Source organism: Ostrea edulis, chromosome 2 (genome assembly GCF_947568905.1).
Source record: "Ostrea edulis chromosome 2, xbOstEdul1.1, whole genome shotgun sequence".
NCBI classification, from domain to species: domain Eukaryota; kingdom Metazoa; phylum Mollusca; class Bivalvia; order Ostreida; family Ostreidae; genus Ostrea; species Ostrea edulis.
The window spans coordinates 65,678,146-65,694,107 of record NC_079165.1 but is presented as its reverse complement, the minus strand read 5'-3'; the positions used below and the strand labels follow the sequence as shown (position 1 = coordinate 65,694,107).

General features: G+C 35.3%; 1 protein-coding gene across 1 annotated transcript; it reads right to left on the bottom strand.

Moving 5' to 3' along the window:
- Positions 1 to 3,081: 3,081 nt before the first annotated feature.
- Positions 3,082 to 5,001, bottom strand: LOC130051482 (toll-like receptor 2 type-1). Its single transcript, XM_056153433.1, has one exon. It carries the CDS (start codon positions 4,999 to 5,001, stop codon positions 3,082 to 3,084), a length of 1,920 nt encoding a protein of 639 aa, XP_056009408.1.
- Between the last annotated feature and the right edge of the window lie 10,961 nt (positions 5,002 to 15,962).

The following is a 15,962-nucleotide window of genomic DNA, read 5'->3' as shown; positions in this document are numbered from 1 at the left end:
GGTTTTCGAGCAATGGCGTCCGATGCCTATGCCGAAATATAGAGAGCATACAATCAATCAATCAAGCTTCCAATACTATTGATAATTTCAGTTATTGTTATTTCAATCACTATAAAGTCCCTTTCATGTAGACAAATTCATACCTTCAGTGGAATCGTCTTCGAATTTGCCACACGCCATTCACAATCTTGGTTGACAGAGGCATCTTGTGTTTTCATCTTGCTGACAGGATAACAGTGTTATATCTTGCATACAGCAAAATCTGAATCTCTTGAAACCTCGCTAAAACAACATTCATCCCGAGAAATATGTTTCTGCATCCCAGATTTCAGGCCAAAGCATTCAGTAGCTTAACTTGACCCTCTGGTCACAAGCAATCTTCCTGTCAATATGAACTTCCAGTCAGATTTGTCGATGTTGAACTTCTACATGACCATGGCCTTAACAATAATCACATATTCATCTATATCAGTAAATATTTTCATTTGCCAATGCACGTCCTTATATAACAGTACCAATGAAATCGATGTTCAATTTCGTGTAACATGAATTTGGTCACGTGATCAGTTTGTTCTTGCGTATGAATACAATCACCGCTTCAAAAGTCAGTTCCTGTACTTTCACCTGGCTTCTTGTTTATGCAATGCAGTGGGGTATTTAGACCCCCCCCCCTTTCGCCACAAATTTAAATAATAGAAATAGTGTGAATAAATTCCAGATTGGCACTCAAAATGGCTGAGTATTTTGGCTAATACTTGACTTTCACACACACCCTTTCGTAAACCCTGGAACCGCCACTGCAATGACATCATAACAGAAACAAAAGCAGCAGGATATTCATACAGTTTATTTTGTAAACAAACAAGAATTTCATAAAACAGAAACATTAAACATACCGTTGTTGTTTCATTTTAAAAAGTTATAAATACCTCTGCAACTATACCTAAATTGCAACTTTTGCATGGCGAATTTATAAAATAAAGTTCTATGATATTGGAAGCGAAAAAATGTAGGCAGATTTATAAGCCTATTTACTTTATGATGATAAGTTAACCTGTTGTTTCCTGGCAACTGCCATCACAGCTATGACTCGGCATGATCATAAGCGAGGCTGGTTCCGAGACTCGAAAAATTATGTTCATGTTGGGGTATCGGTGCGAGTCTTCATTAAAATCCAACAACAGAAATCTCTCAAGTGAACAAAAACTTCGTCAGTTCGTTTTTATTTTCTCTTACACACACACTGAAGGTAAATAAAAGAAGCAACCTACCTGCACTTTGTCTAAATTTGTCCTACTGTCTCGAATCGTCTCCTGCATGGCTACAACCGCGAGTCCTAACGATGAACATGCCGTTGTTTCTTTCCAAAAACTTGACTAAGAGCTTAACGTTATCTTGGCCCATCATACCCTCCATGAATTCTCTCAGATCCTTTGAATTTCTGTCGAAATATGTGTTCAACAATTGCGTTTTCAACTTTGTAGGCTAGACAAACGCCAGTTTCTTCATTCCTGATCACGACCAAATCACATCACGGATGTAGTTTACTCCGCTCTTCTTGTCTTCATTTCAGTTAACTTTATGCTCTAAATTACCTTTATTTTACACCTGTTTCGTCTTTTTTTTAACATTTTCAATTAAATATATATATCTTATATTCTCTTTGATATTGATCCTAATTTTTTATTCGATAAAATTATAACGAACTAAATTTTGTGTTCTACGATCGTTATTTCGGTCATCTGCTACATAATCATGGAAGCTCGGTAAGAACACAAATCAAAATAGAAAATACAAATATTAGAAATAAAATACCATTTTTGAGTGTTATTGGGATATGACAGGAAGTTGATACGTGATCAAATCTACTATAACGCCCTTCGGGCGTTATAGGATTTGATCACGTGACCAACCTCATGTCATACCCCAATAACATTAAAAAATGACATCTTATTTCTTAACTATGGTCCTGAGTGAATGAGGTTATATCCATCTTCCCTCGAGTCATGTGTAAGCAACATTTTGTCAAATATGAGTCTCTACCCTTTCTCTAATAAGTTGTGTTCAACACGAAGGTTAGTTAACTTTACCTGACAAATAACTTGTCATTACCTCCTAATCTTGTATAGCATTAACTTGACTGTCAGTTAAACTTAACCAACTTTTGTGCAAGTGGATCCAGGACCCAGTTGCTCAAAAATTACTAGTAGTTAAGTTTAACTGACAGTTAATATCTAGTTATCGCTATATGAATGTAAGAGTTAATGACAAGTTAACTGTTAGTTAAACTTAACTAACCTTCGTGCAACTGGGTCCTGGACATTAATTTCATAGTTATGACACACTCTCATATGATATACAGTCTTTACGTCAGATTCGAGTATAGACTGTTGCTGCTATCAAATCCATTGTCTTGACAAGTCTAAGACAAAGTGATTCCGTTTTGATTAGCTTTCTAAAAAGATATAAACATAACATAGTACGTAGGGATTTTGCACATTGGTTTTCAGTTATACAGAACCTTGCCCCTCCGAATGGCCTGTGTCTCACACCCAAGGCACATGGATTTTGATAGGCGAGTTATAACTCATTGTGCTAGAAGGATTTTGTTTTAAATATCTAGGAGTAAAGATTTTCAAAGAATTTGTACATCTTTTATTATATGACCAGCTTCGATATTCATATACACATTTCATTTAGCACGTTGAGTATATAATAGAGTTAGATATGGATTGTGGTACTTGTGGTTGTGATTGACTACAAGTATATACATGAATGTAGAGTTTATCTCTTTGGTCTAATGTTATAGCTATCTAGCCAGTTGTACTCCAGCTGTCTTTCTTCTCTGACAATGTGAATGTTTCTCCTCAAATAAATCTTGCAATTTGTTTCAAAACAATTGAACCAGAATCCGATGGACATCATGGAATAATTTTATGGATTTCATTGACCCACATACGTTAAATATTTCGGCTTTGTGAAATTTCAATGAAATAAACATATGGCGTATATTATTATAAATTGATTTACATGTATTTTGAAACTATTTTTTGTCTTTCCGAAATGATTACATAGTGATTTTCAAGCAATATCATTCTTTTTCTGTCGGTGCTTGCAAGACAACGAATATACTAATCTATCAAGAAAGATTGCGTCGTCTTTTCTGATATAAGTGAACGTTTTTAAACAAATTTGTAACACCTTTGGCATTTCATTCACTGATATCTCTTCAAACATAACCACCACTAGATGGCGTGTCTTTTCATTGATACTCTGTCGAAGAGCTTCCTCAAATTCATAAAGACAGTAACTACTATCTAAAAAATTCTTCGACACAATTACAATTGTATGTCTGCTGCTTTCAATACTATTTATGATATTTTCAGTTATTGTTTTACCCGCCATGAAGTCCCTATGGTGTAGACAAAATTTAAAATTTTTCAGACCTTCAACGGAATCTTCTTCGAACACACGCTTGACCCATTCATGGTCTTCGTTGCTATAAGAGACAAAAGCATCAAAAGTTTTGTCTTCACTTGTCTCGTCTTGTTGACAAGACAGTAAAATGTTATGCCTTGTGTACATTAAAATCTGAATTTCTCGTCGAAACCTCACAAAAACAACAATAATTCCAAGAAGGACGGCAGCGAATATACTAAGAGGAACTATTGCTTCTACAAGAACGGTTTTTGTCAAAGCCAAGTCACTTTCACACATAAGATGACTTTCCTGTAGATCTTTCAGGCGCGTTCTGTTCAAATGTTTTGGATAAGCACATTTCATTTCTCTTATAAAATTATAAGGCAGATATTCTGGTCTGCTCCACTTCCTGCTGTCCTCCACAAAGATGATTAGTTCTTTCATGTCTTCGGTACATGAACAATTTAGCGGATTGTGACTGAAGTTTATGAATAGATTTTGTTTGTGAATTAATCGTTCTAGGGAATCGACTTGTAATTCCGTGATGTTGTTGTGGGTAATATTAACCTTCAATACAGTCCCATTCCACAGAGAAACTCTATTATCATCGCGAATATCAACTGTTTGTATATTGCAGTGGGAAAGATCCAGCGATTCTAGTTTGGGAAAGTATTCATCTAATTTATCAAACAGATCCGAAATTGAACTCATGTCTGTGTAAGAAAAATTCAACATCTTCAGCACCGGGTACCGAGATCTCTCCGTCTTAATGTTAATATAAAATTTACCAGGGTGTGGATTTATACTGTAATCATATATTTGCATTTTCTGGTAGTTACAAATATGTTCTATTTTAAGCATGTCGTTATGCATCTTCTGACCCTCTCTGAGGACGGGGTCTTTGCTGATGTTGTAATTGTCCTCATCTTGTCCAACCAAACTGTAGTACCGCGAGAGGGAGTCGCCGAAGTTGTATGTGACATTGCTTTGAATTCGTGTTATAACACTTTCATCATTTCCACAATGACAATCCTGTGTGACGTTTGCTATAGTCCTACCCAAATGAAGGACATCGAAAATATCTGCCATTATCACTACATTTGTTAAGTTCATGAACTCTATCTCATCCGGAAATGACGTCACTACTTGATCCATACAATCATTGTAAAAGTCCTCGATGATACAATTATACACCTTCATTCCTTTGAGGTTTTTTGCCTTGGCTGGCCAGATGAGTGATATTTTGGCTCCGTTCAAACATTCTACGTCAAATTTATATTTCATACGGCGATACATAATGAAGTCCCTCAGCACTTCAAAATTCCAGCGTCCCGAATTTGAGGTGTCGATGTTGCACTTAAAAGCTAGTACATTAGTGTTGAGATTTTTCTCCGTACAGAAGTCTTCCCATCCTGGCGGCAGAGGAGGCGTTGTGTGTTCAGTAAATGTCACAGATTGGTTTGATTTCTTGACGGTCATTTCTGCTTTATGTAACTCCTTGACTGTTTGTCCACTAAAATCTGCCAAGGCTGCAGCAGAAAACACAAACTTCGTTAGAATTACTTCGACAAAGTAAAACATTTTGAATATGCTGATTTCCATCCCAATAACGAATAGAAAGAAATTTTTTGTTACGACTCGTGATGAAATGCTCAAGAGAATGAGCAGAAAGTGTTATGAAATCTGGGTTTTTTAAAGATAATTAATTTAGAATGTTTGTGTGTCATTGGTGACAAGTCGATTCATATATCATGTCAGTAAGGTAATTGTGTAATCTGCCCACGGACGAAAGAGAGAGAGAGAAGAGAGAGAGAGAGAGAGAGAGAGAGCAATTAAATTGCATTACTGGATGAGCAACACACAATTATGTAACAGACAAGACAAACGATCATAATTGTAATGAAGTAAAATACAAAACTACATACGTATAAAAGGTGGACGGATTTGATTTAGCAAAATACAACGAAAAGCAAGTAAATGATTCAGAAATAGTCTTAATCCTGTTGATGGTCACACATCTTCACATACGTGCACCGCGGTGTTGAGTATTGTGTAGACTTTAAACAGTGACTATATTAATGATTATTATAGTACTGTTTCGGTATCTAAACTTAAAAGCCGTGGTGTCTTGGCTACCTATTGACTCACGGGATGCTTAAATTTCCTGTCATAACACAGAAATTTTATGCAACACATTTTGATTTTAAAAAATCTTCACCGTTGTCCCAAATATCTACATTTCTAATGTTTTACCTTTAATATCTTTACAAATTGTAATGATGGGTATTTTTGCAAGAACGCGCTGCAGTGGTAAACAATGCGTATGAATCTAATATGACTAATATAAGTATAGTACTAATATGACTAATATAAGTATAGTACTAATATGACTAATAAGTATAGTACATCTATTTTAACGGCAGGGAATTCCGACAGAGATGAAAGTATAATGTAAATATAAGAAATTGATTTTTATTAAAGTTAGCGCTTAATGAAGTATGCCGTAGAGAAGAGTCGAAGCTCGTACATGTAACCCAATGTATTTTCAAAAAAGAAATTTATTTCTTAAATAGCATTATAGGTAAACACCTGAAAACAATGTGAATTTGCATTTAATTTCTCTGAAACAACTTGTAGTGATTCGTTTACAAAACGCCGTATACATGTATACAGAGCGGTCTTGTTTTTTGACAGAGTTGAAATTTGGAAAGCTTATACATTAAATATTTCATTTTTATCGTGATTATTATCGAATTTCCATTTCAAAAATCATTTGCATAATCTTAAAGAATAATTCATATACACATTAAAATAACATAATATGCGTGTATTATTGTGACAGTAATAGGTCCGGTTTGATCTATTTTTAAATCATCAAATATTTTATGAATTAAGCGGGTTAAGGGACTGTGGGGTTCCTCTCTGTCTGTCTGTCCGTCAGTCTCTCCCACTATGTTTTCAATTTCATCATACCTTAGGGTCTTGACGTGACAATATTAGCCGTCACGCGTGTTAAAAACTTTGAAATCATTTGGTGCCATCTGGAAAATAATTGATAAGCTTTGTCAGTTTTTAGGTTTTATAGCTGTATTTCCGAGGCAGGGTTTTTTTCTTTTTTTAATATTCATATCCATATCGCCTTCATCGTGGATGGCGCACATCAACTGAAGTGTTTCTACTGCTTCAGGAAACAGTTTCTGTTGTGACGCGGTTTATAATGTATATATAAACTCATCATTATTTGTGATGTTTTGTGAACTCCCTGGTCAACTATTTCTTGTCATTAGTTTATTTTCACTTTGTTCAACTCACAGGCAATTGCATCGCTTGGGGTCGAATTTACTATATAAAGAGTAAATTCGACCCCAAGCGATGCAATTGCCTGTGGTTCAACTTTGTTATTTTATGCCACTTTTTACTTCGTCATTTATTTTCAATAAACGGGTTACGTATGTTTACACATTAAAGGTATAGTAGTTATTTCATGATGGATTCGTTCGATCGCTCGAGATAGTTATGATTATGAAATACTGTGAAACCATTTGGTGCCACAAGGAAAAGATGTAAATGCATAAATTGAAACACGTTGTCGGTTTTAGACTGAACAGCTGTATTTCTGAAGCAGTTTTATCGAACTACTGGTTCGTCCATTTCTCTATTCTTGAATAAATGTAACCAAAACAGCCGCAATTGCTGATCATTAGAAATGCACACCCTTTTGAATTGATGTATAACCATATTGAACAACTGAAAGAAAATGACGTTTTAACGCAGCAACTACTAGCAAAATTATTCTTCAATGCAGACAATATTGTAAATTTAAAATGAAACTGATTCTTCCTGATGCCAGAATTTACGGATACGCGTACATTTTTTTTTTATATGTAATTCAAAAACGTTAAATACATTTACATATTAATTGCCATAAAATCTGTCAAGTAATCTTCGTGCTCTACTTATTCGTCAAACATCGACTGAACGGTAATACCTCGACACTCACTGTCCTAAAACATAAAAATAAAGTATAATAAGCTAATGAATTAATGGGGTTAATAATCAGAACAGCACTACATGTATATAAACCTAAATTCACTTTCACATCACATAAAAAGGTCATTCATTCATTTTGTTCAATCAAACCAGTCCAAATATAAGTACTGTTTTCGTGCATTTGTAGACACGCATAGGGAAAATTTCTCTTGCATGTTCCCACGTACTAATTTGATTTTGTTGCTGCAAACTACTGTTCTAAAATGTTCTTCAAAAAATATTGTAATAAAATGGATATCATTTGCCGTAACTATATTTAATAAACCCTTGAGAGTCGAATCAACTAGCTAATCGTACAGTGAATAATGTCGTGAACGATGTACATGTACTCAAAAAATATCAGATATGAAAGTTTATATCAACTGTAATACAAATCATGTTATATATGTATGTCTATTTCGCTGTGAGGTGCATTCATGATTTTCTTTTATTTAACCGAGTCAACAAGCCGATTTCTATGGCAAGCCCTTAATTTTACTATTTATTCGTAAAATAAGATATCTCTTAAATAAAAGAGAGATATCTCTTTACACTAGAGATATATCTCTATTGGTTGGAGAGATATCCCTGAAAGGTAGAGAGATATCCTTTTACGCTAGTGAGATATCTCTTTAACCAAAAGAGGTATATCTTTAACTAAAAAGATATCTCTTTACACAAAAGAGATATCTCTTTACGCTAAAGAGATATCTCGTTCTCTTTGAGAGATATCTCTTAAAGCTAGAGAGATCTTTCTCAAAGAGAGAGATATCTCCCCAGCGTAGAGATATATCTCTATCAATGTAAAGAGATTTCTCTTTAAGTTAGAGAGATATCTCTTCAAATATCTCTTTAAATCACCCCCGGTGATCATAATGACTTATCCCTGTTGCATCGCCATCAATAAGACGTAACCTTGTTTTTTTACCAATCAAAATACTTCTAGTGTAAAAATGGCGGAAAATGTTGAAGTGGTGGTTGGGGTAACATTTCCAAGTCGCCGAGAGGATGATCAAATCTAGCTAACATATTTTATCAATTTATTGTCTTTGCTTTTTGTTACCTGTAATCAGGGGCGGATCCAGGAATTGCAGTTCCGGGGGGGGGCGCCACCTTATGAGTAAATGGGTCCAGGGCGAAGCCCTCGAGGGGGTCCAGGGGGCGAAGCTCCTGGGTTCTACAGATTTTATGGGGCTTGAAATATTTCTCCTATTTAGTCATTTGTACTATTTTTTATCATTTTAATACGGTGAAATTAATAAAATGACCCAAATTTTAAGGGTTTTTTGGAAAAAATTAAGTTCTCCCAATAAATTAATTCAAGAAATCAAAAGATTTTGTCATTTATTTCTCCGGAAGTGGAAGAAATTATTGCTTCTTTTATCGTTTAGTACATTTTCCTAAACAAGATACCACAATTTACCTTAAATTTGAAAATTTTAAAGGGGGGGGGGGGGGCGCCCCCTCTAAATCCGCCACTGGTAATATACACTTCATATATGCAGTAAACACAAAATCTCCCCCCGTGATTGCAGCCATCGTGCTAAGATTTGCTTTGGCGGGCTTCCGGTTTAGGGAGAATTTCTTAAGTATTCAAACTAATAACAAATATTGGAAAGAGATATCTCTTTCTCTTTGAGAAAAAGAGAAATCTCTTTTGTTTAAAGATATCTCTTTTGGTTAAAGAGATATCTCCCTATCGTAAAAGATATCTCTCTAACTTACAGAGATATCTCTTTAACCAATAAAGATATCTCTCTTATTAAAGAGATATCTTATTTTACGAATAAATAGTAAAAGGGCTTGCCACAAATTGACATTATCAGCCGAGCTTGAGAAGAAGATTCATGCATTCTACAGAAAGTTGTTCCGCATCTTACGGGTTGAACACAAGACCAACGACTATATCCGATGCAAAGTTGATTTCGCAGGACGAACCCGACCTGGTTTGACTACGTAACCCGCCACAACAACCTGTGTAAGACCTTCCTGCAGGGCACCATCGAAGGTAGGAGAAAGAGGGGAGACTACAGAGAAGCTGGATCTATCTATGACATCAGACCTGAACTCATCTGAAGATGCCAGAGCTGGTAATAAGGGCCGAGAACAGACTGGGCTGGAGAAGATTGACGGTAGCAACATCTTCATGCATTGACGGTACATGTAGCAACATCCTCGTGGATTGACGCTACACGTAGAAACATCCTCATGGATTGACGGTACATGTAGCAACATCCTCATGGATTGACGGTACATGTAGCAACATCCTCATGGATTGACAGTACGTGTAGCAACATCCTCATGGATTGACAGTACATGTAGCAACATCCTCATGGATTGACGGTACACGTAGCAACATCCTTATGGATTGACAGTGCATGTAGCAACATCCTCATGGATTGACGGTACATGTAGCAACATCCTCATGGATTGACAGTACGTGTAGCAACATCCTCATGGATTGACGGTACATGTAGCAACATCCTCATGGATTGACAGTGCATGTAGCAACATCCTCATGGATTGACAGTGCATGTAGCAACATCCTCATGGATTGACGGTACATGTAGCAACATCCTCATGGATTGACAGTACGTGTAGCAACATCCTCATGGATTGGCGGTACATGTAACAACATCTTCATGGATTGACAATCGCAACATGGAAAATTTGTTTTGAAATGATATAATCAGTGATAATGTTACAAACAAAAGCTGATATGAAAAGGATAAATATTAAATGAATTATGGGTTTTTGATAAGCTTTTCCAGATACATCAAAATGATATGAATATAACAATTTTGACGCGAGTCAGAATTTAATTGATCGTGGACTGTTGGGAGTATGCATGTTTCAATTGATCAAACGAAACACTTTGCATCAAAGAAAAGCTCCTAAGAGCTATTTGCACGTGTCAACAAATGTTTGACACATATAATCAATTATTTTGCCAAATCATACCTTCAAGATTGCATGAATTAGCTATGGAGAGTAAGTTTAGTACATACACTGAGTGATACGCACGGAGTGGCACGAGGATATGCAGACTTTTCACATTTTCCCGTTGTATGACGGTGTATCTAGTAAAAATCAAAGTACTGAAAGTACTGAAAAGGGCTACGCTGACTTCATGAATTCTGTATGTAATGTTAATGAGCAGGAACAACATTAAAAAAAAGGTTTATGCATCATTCTTTATTTTCGCATAACTAAGTAGTACATTTTCTGTAAGAAAATAACAAATATGGATTGGAAGCAATGTCCTGAAACTTTTCAGCACGTTGAAATATAAATTTTATATGATGTTGTTAAAACAATGGTCACTATGATCATTTTGATCCCACATTAAACTAAAACCCTGTTCTTGGATCATGAAATTTACAATTTTGGTAAAGGACACCTGTTCTTATTAAATATCTATAATCAGAATTTAGTATCAATAGCATTACCACCGCTGCGGTAGTCCAGAGGTAAAGTGTTCGCTCTGTATGCGGGCGGTCGGGCGGTCGGGGTTCGAATCCCGGCCGCGACAGACCTAGTTCGTTAAACAGGTAGTGACAGTTCCATCACCAAACTCTCGGCATCAGGTGTGAATGTCACGGGTCCTCGGAGATGGCCTTTAAAACAGATGTCCCGTGTCACAGTAGGTGTGGCACGCTAAAGAACCCTCACTGCTCAATGGCCATAAGCGCCGAGCATAGGCTTAAATTTGAAGCCCTTCACCGGTCTTGGTGACGTCTCCATATGAATTAAAAATTATTGAGAAGAACGTTAAACAAGATACAATCAATCAATAGTATTTAAGGCTATGTTATTCCAATATTTGACAAATGAACACTTTATACCCTGTTTAGCTCCCACCCATCTTCCCAAGGCAAGGGTTTCTGATCCGCTCTGCTCCGGTCCCTGGATCATTAAATGCTCTACATGACTATGCATTTTTTTCTCTTACAGATGTGATGTTATAGAGAAGAACATTTTTGGTAGAAAATGTGAAAACAGTTGTACTGGTAGTTTTCGGTATAAAGTGTTCAATTGTTATTACTCAACTAACTTACTGTTGTGTTCTAGTTAAATAGTGTATGAAATATTTTTAGAATACAACTGAAATGAAACAAATCAATAGTTTGATACATATATGTAAGTCCCTTATAATAGAAAGGAAATAAACAAACTGGACAAAAAAGAAATTACATATAACCACATACACTAACAAATGTCACATGTCAAAACACATCAATAATGCAGGATTATGAAACGCTTTACATCCATTTCATTACCTTACCAGAAATCATTTAAATACACACATAAACATGCATCTGTATGACTTGTACTACAGAATCCAGTGCATAATTATCTGTAAATAGCAATCAACCCATGAAAGTGGAATTATTTTTTGTAATCAATAATGAAGTTATTTTCAATTCAAAATCAGGTTGGAGAGAATCTGAATCCAAATAAGTCCGATAAATACATGTATAACTGAAAACAAAATTTAGGAAGTTATTTAGAAAAGATGTTCATCATACATGTGCAATATTACTTTGAAACTGAATACTGCGTCATCAACAAGAGTGGAGATAGCTCATTTTTAACATGAAAGTTAGTGCAAGAGGATATACTAATTCAAATATGATGATGAATTAGACTAACATATAAGCATGGATTTACATTTAGCAATTGTAGTGATTGTTTGTTATACGTAAATCTAAAAAAAAAAAAAAAAAAAAAAAAAAAACCCCAAGAGTTTGTACACAGGTACATTAAACGCTGTACTCATCAACTTGTATGTATTACACTTTTTGTGTAAAAGCTCATATTCATATTGCAAAGGAGACTCATCCGTTTGTCTGAATGAGACATAATACACATTGCTATTGTTTTAATTTTATAAAACAGTTCTTTATATGAAAATGCTAATAACCTTAGCAAAAAAAACCCATAAGATTCGAAGCTTGTGTAGGAGTTCTAATATGAAAAAAAAACGTAACAGAAGTGACTCGCAATAAATATGCAAAATTTACAACATGTAAATGTAGCTTAATGAGAATCCCAAACTAGGTACTGAAAAGTTACAAAAGTAATTTTCAAACGGTAATGTTCAAACCGCTGTTAGAAATAATGAAGAGGCATCTCACCAAAAAACTAAATGCATCTTTTTTATATGAAAAGATCGTTCAGCGAAAACAAAATGTGGGTACAGGGAACAACGACAGTACATCCATGCCCCTCCCCCTTCATCATTTGTACGTTCGGAAATACATGTAGCATATGCAAGTCATTGTCAATTGTTTGTTTGAAGTACAAAGAAATTGAAAACACGATTACTTTTCGTTGTATGTAGCGTGCTGTGGACCGCAAACCATTTCACATTCATGCTTGACACATTGGCAATGTTTATCTAACACTTGTTCTAAACATATGTATTTCAGTATACAGCCCTCGTAAAATTCCACGCGGTGTTTTAAATACTTGAAACCGGGGTGTTGTCTTCCATAATATAATATAATATAATGTTGTACCTTTTTCTTTTCCTTGCCCCAAGACTATCATTTTTGAAACTATAAATCACGAAATCAAATTTGATTGTGTTGACGATGATTCTGAAGGAATATCTTGGTCGTTTAGAAATAATAAAGTAAGCTTAAGTTACACCATTGCATCCTCTAAATTTCTGCATGACCGACTTACATATATGATCGGGGAAGGTGTAAGCAGTTACGCAATATCATCCTTCTGAGACACCGATCTCTGTCCTTCGCTGTCAAAGCATAATCGTGCACAAATTCTTTCTCGTTCACAATGGACGCGGATCAGTTAATTTTTTACTGTGTTGCACACATTTTTTCTGCGTCGGACAAAACTTTTACTGAGTCGGAACAGCAGCCAAAACACACGTGGAAAACCCTCCTGATTCGTGTATAGCTTAATGACGTGGCTTCTAATTATAGATTGCACCATGCAAATTGATTTTCCTGGCCTCTAAGCGCCATTCGAAGGTAACAATGCAAAGGTACCCTAGCTAAAATGGTTTCATATACATATTCGTATTCAATTTTAGATTTTGAATCACTTTAATTATTACAGACGCAGATTCAAATGGGAATTTTAACTGAAGAATGACCTGCATCTGTGTCTCACTTTCCCCAAGAATGAAGACAAAAATATCACCCTTTTTATACATATTTTATTCACTGTTCAACGAACTGTATTTCCGGGGGGGGGGGGGGGGGCGGGGGGCGGGGGGGGATGCAACTGCAGATATGAATGTTATCCCCTTGCTAGATCGGTTGCAAAATTACGACTACTTTAAACACGACTTCATTACAGCGATGCATAAATTCGCCTATAGGTGGCGATAAACCGGAAACATGATGACGAAAGCAAAATCCAACTGACGGCAATAAGCGCTTAAGCTACGCTTAGCGCTTAAAAACTATTTAAAATGTAATTTGTACGATTTAATTTAATTCATTTATTTTGTACGAGGTTAAAATGGCACGAATACGCCGTCGTACCATTGCTATTTGTATTGTTCAATTGTTACAAAACCTAAAACGAAGGATGGTGCTGATGAAAAATATTCCTTCATGTGTGTACATTTTTAACATGGTGATTAATAGTAGAATCTATCAAGTTTCCTCGGAAGAAAATGCCAGGTTTCTTTCAGAGACTGTAAACCACCGTAAAGTTCCCAATACTCTCACGATGATGTTACTGATCATGCTCACCGTTGTTAAGCTTGCCCTATCGACTCTACCGGGTTAAGTGTAGGGAATAATTTAGTTCTGTATATGCTATGAGAAGAAATCTGGTGTCTTCACCAAATATTGAGTAAGTGTTTAACTGAAGGTTGCGGGGAACGACATCTATAACGCTTTTATACCCAAACGAAAGAGATCTCCCGGGGTGAAATCTCTGATCAGCAGAGAAGGGGGAGGGGGCGAATCATCGTGTTCTTATTCAACCATTTACTTCTATTGTAATTTTGTTAAATTTACATTAACATGGGGAATCTATGGAGTACCAAATTACCATATTCTCAAATAATTGAGGATATCTTATTTAAAGATACCCTCAATTCAATTATTGCGCGCAATAATTGAAATAATACGCGCATCAAATTCAGTTCATGAGAGCAATTATAATTGATTCAATACGCGCATTAATTCAATTTAGGAGAGCAATTATTTTGATATGCGCATCAATGCAATTATTGCTCTTATCAATTAAATTGATGTGCGCATCAAAGTGGTGGAATTATTGCTCGCATATTACGGTATGAATGATCTGATGATTTCTTTAATTCAAATGCTTTCGGCAAACTCCGGCAGATTCCGGTTAGATGGAATCGGTCAAGGTGATCCAAGTGATTCAAATAAAGATATCCTTAATTATTTTTTTTTACAATGCTTTTGTATAAGAAATTAATGCGCGCATCAATTGTTTTAAAGAGAGCAACAATTCAGTGAAAGAGGTCATTAATTCAATTGCGGATATGTTGAATTGAAGATATCTCTAATTATATAGTTGCTCTCTCTAAAAGAATTATTGTGAACATCAATTGAATTAATGATATCAAATTAATGGAATTGATGCGCGCTACATTTCTATTGAAGAGAACAATAATTCCAGTATGAATCGCTCTCTTCAATGGAACTGTAACGTACACCAATTTAATTGTTGATATCATCAATTCATTTGAAGAGAGCAACAATTCAATTATAGCGCTCGTCAATTCAGCAACACAGAATTGAAGATCTAATTAATTACTTGAATAGATTTTTAATTGAATTGTTGCGTGCATCAAATAAATGGTTAGTGATATCTTAAAAAAAATAAAGGTATCTTCAAGTCTTGCTAGTTTGGCGCTCCATAGAAATAAAGTTATTTTGTTTTCTTTACTTATAAAATACGAACACGTAATATCACGGATATGCTTCGTTTACCGAAAGAGAAAAAAGAAGTTGAATTATTTAGTATATGGTAATTTTTTCGAAATAAAGAAAACCTTGATGTTAAAATCTCATCAAATTGAGTTGTCTTTTAAACACAAAAAACAAAATCTTCACCGTTTAAAATGCGATTTTAATAAGTAAAACTGGAAATAACATTTTGACGTATTTATTCGGAGGGGAAAGTAGTCCAGGAGAATTGACACTACTTTGAAACACAAAAAAAATAACGGGAAATGATCAACTATTTTCTGACGTCATAAAAACAATCATATACGATACTTTTATTGTCACCTCTATTTCTAACAGACATCGATTCACATGATATCATATATAAGTAAGTTCATTAGACATGTTAACGTTCTGTAGAGGCATATATATATCAGCAATGTATCAAATATAGTCCTTTGATATTGATCTCTGTGTAACTCATTTATTCAAAGGTATGTCCGTGTTTCCAAACGTATCATATGATCATAAAAACTATTTACGTGTACCAATGTAATACTGTTTATTCTTTTATTTAGTTGTGGGGGGGGGGGGGGGGGGGGGGGGGGG

Excerpts from the sequence above, each read along its gene's own strand:
- LOC130051482 (XM_056153433.1), bottom strand. The coding sequence starts at position 5,001 with ATGTTTTACTTTGTCGAAGTAATTCTAACGAAGTTTGTGTTTTCTGCT.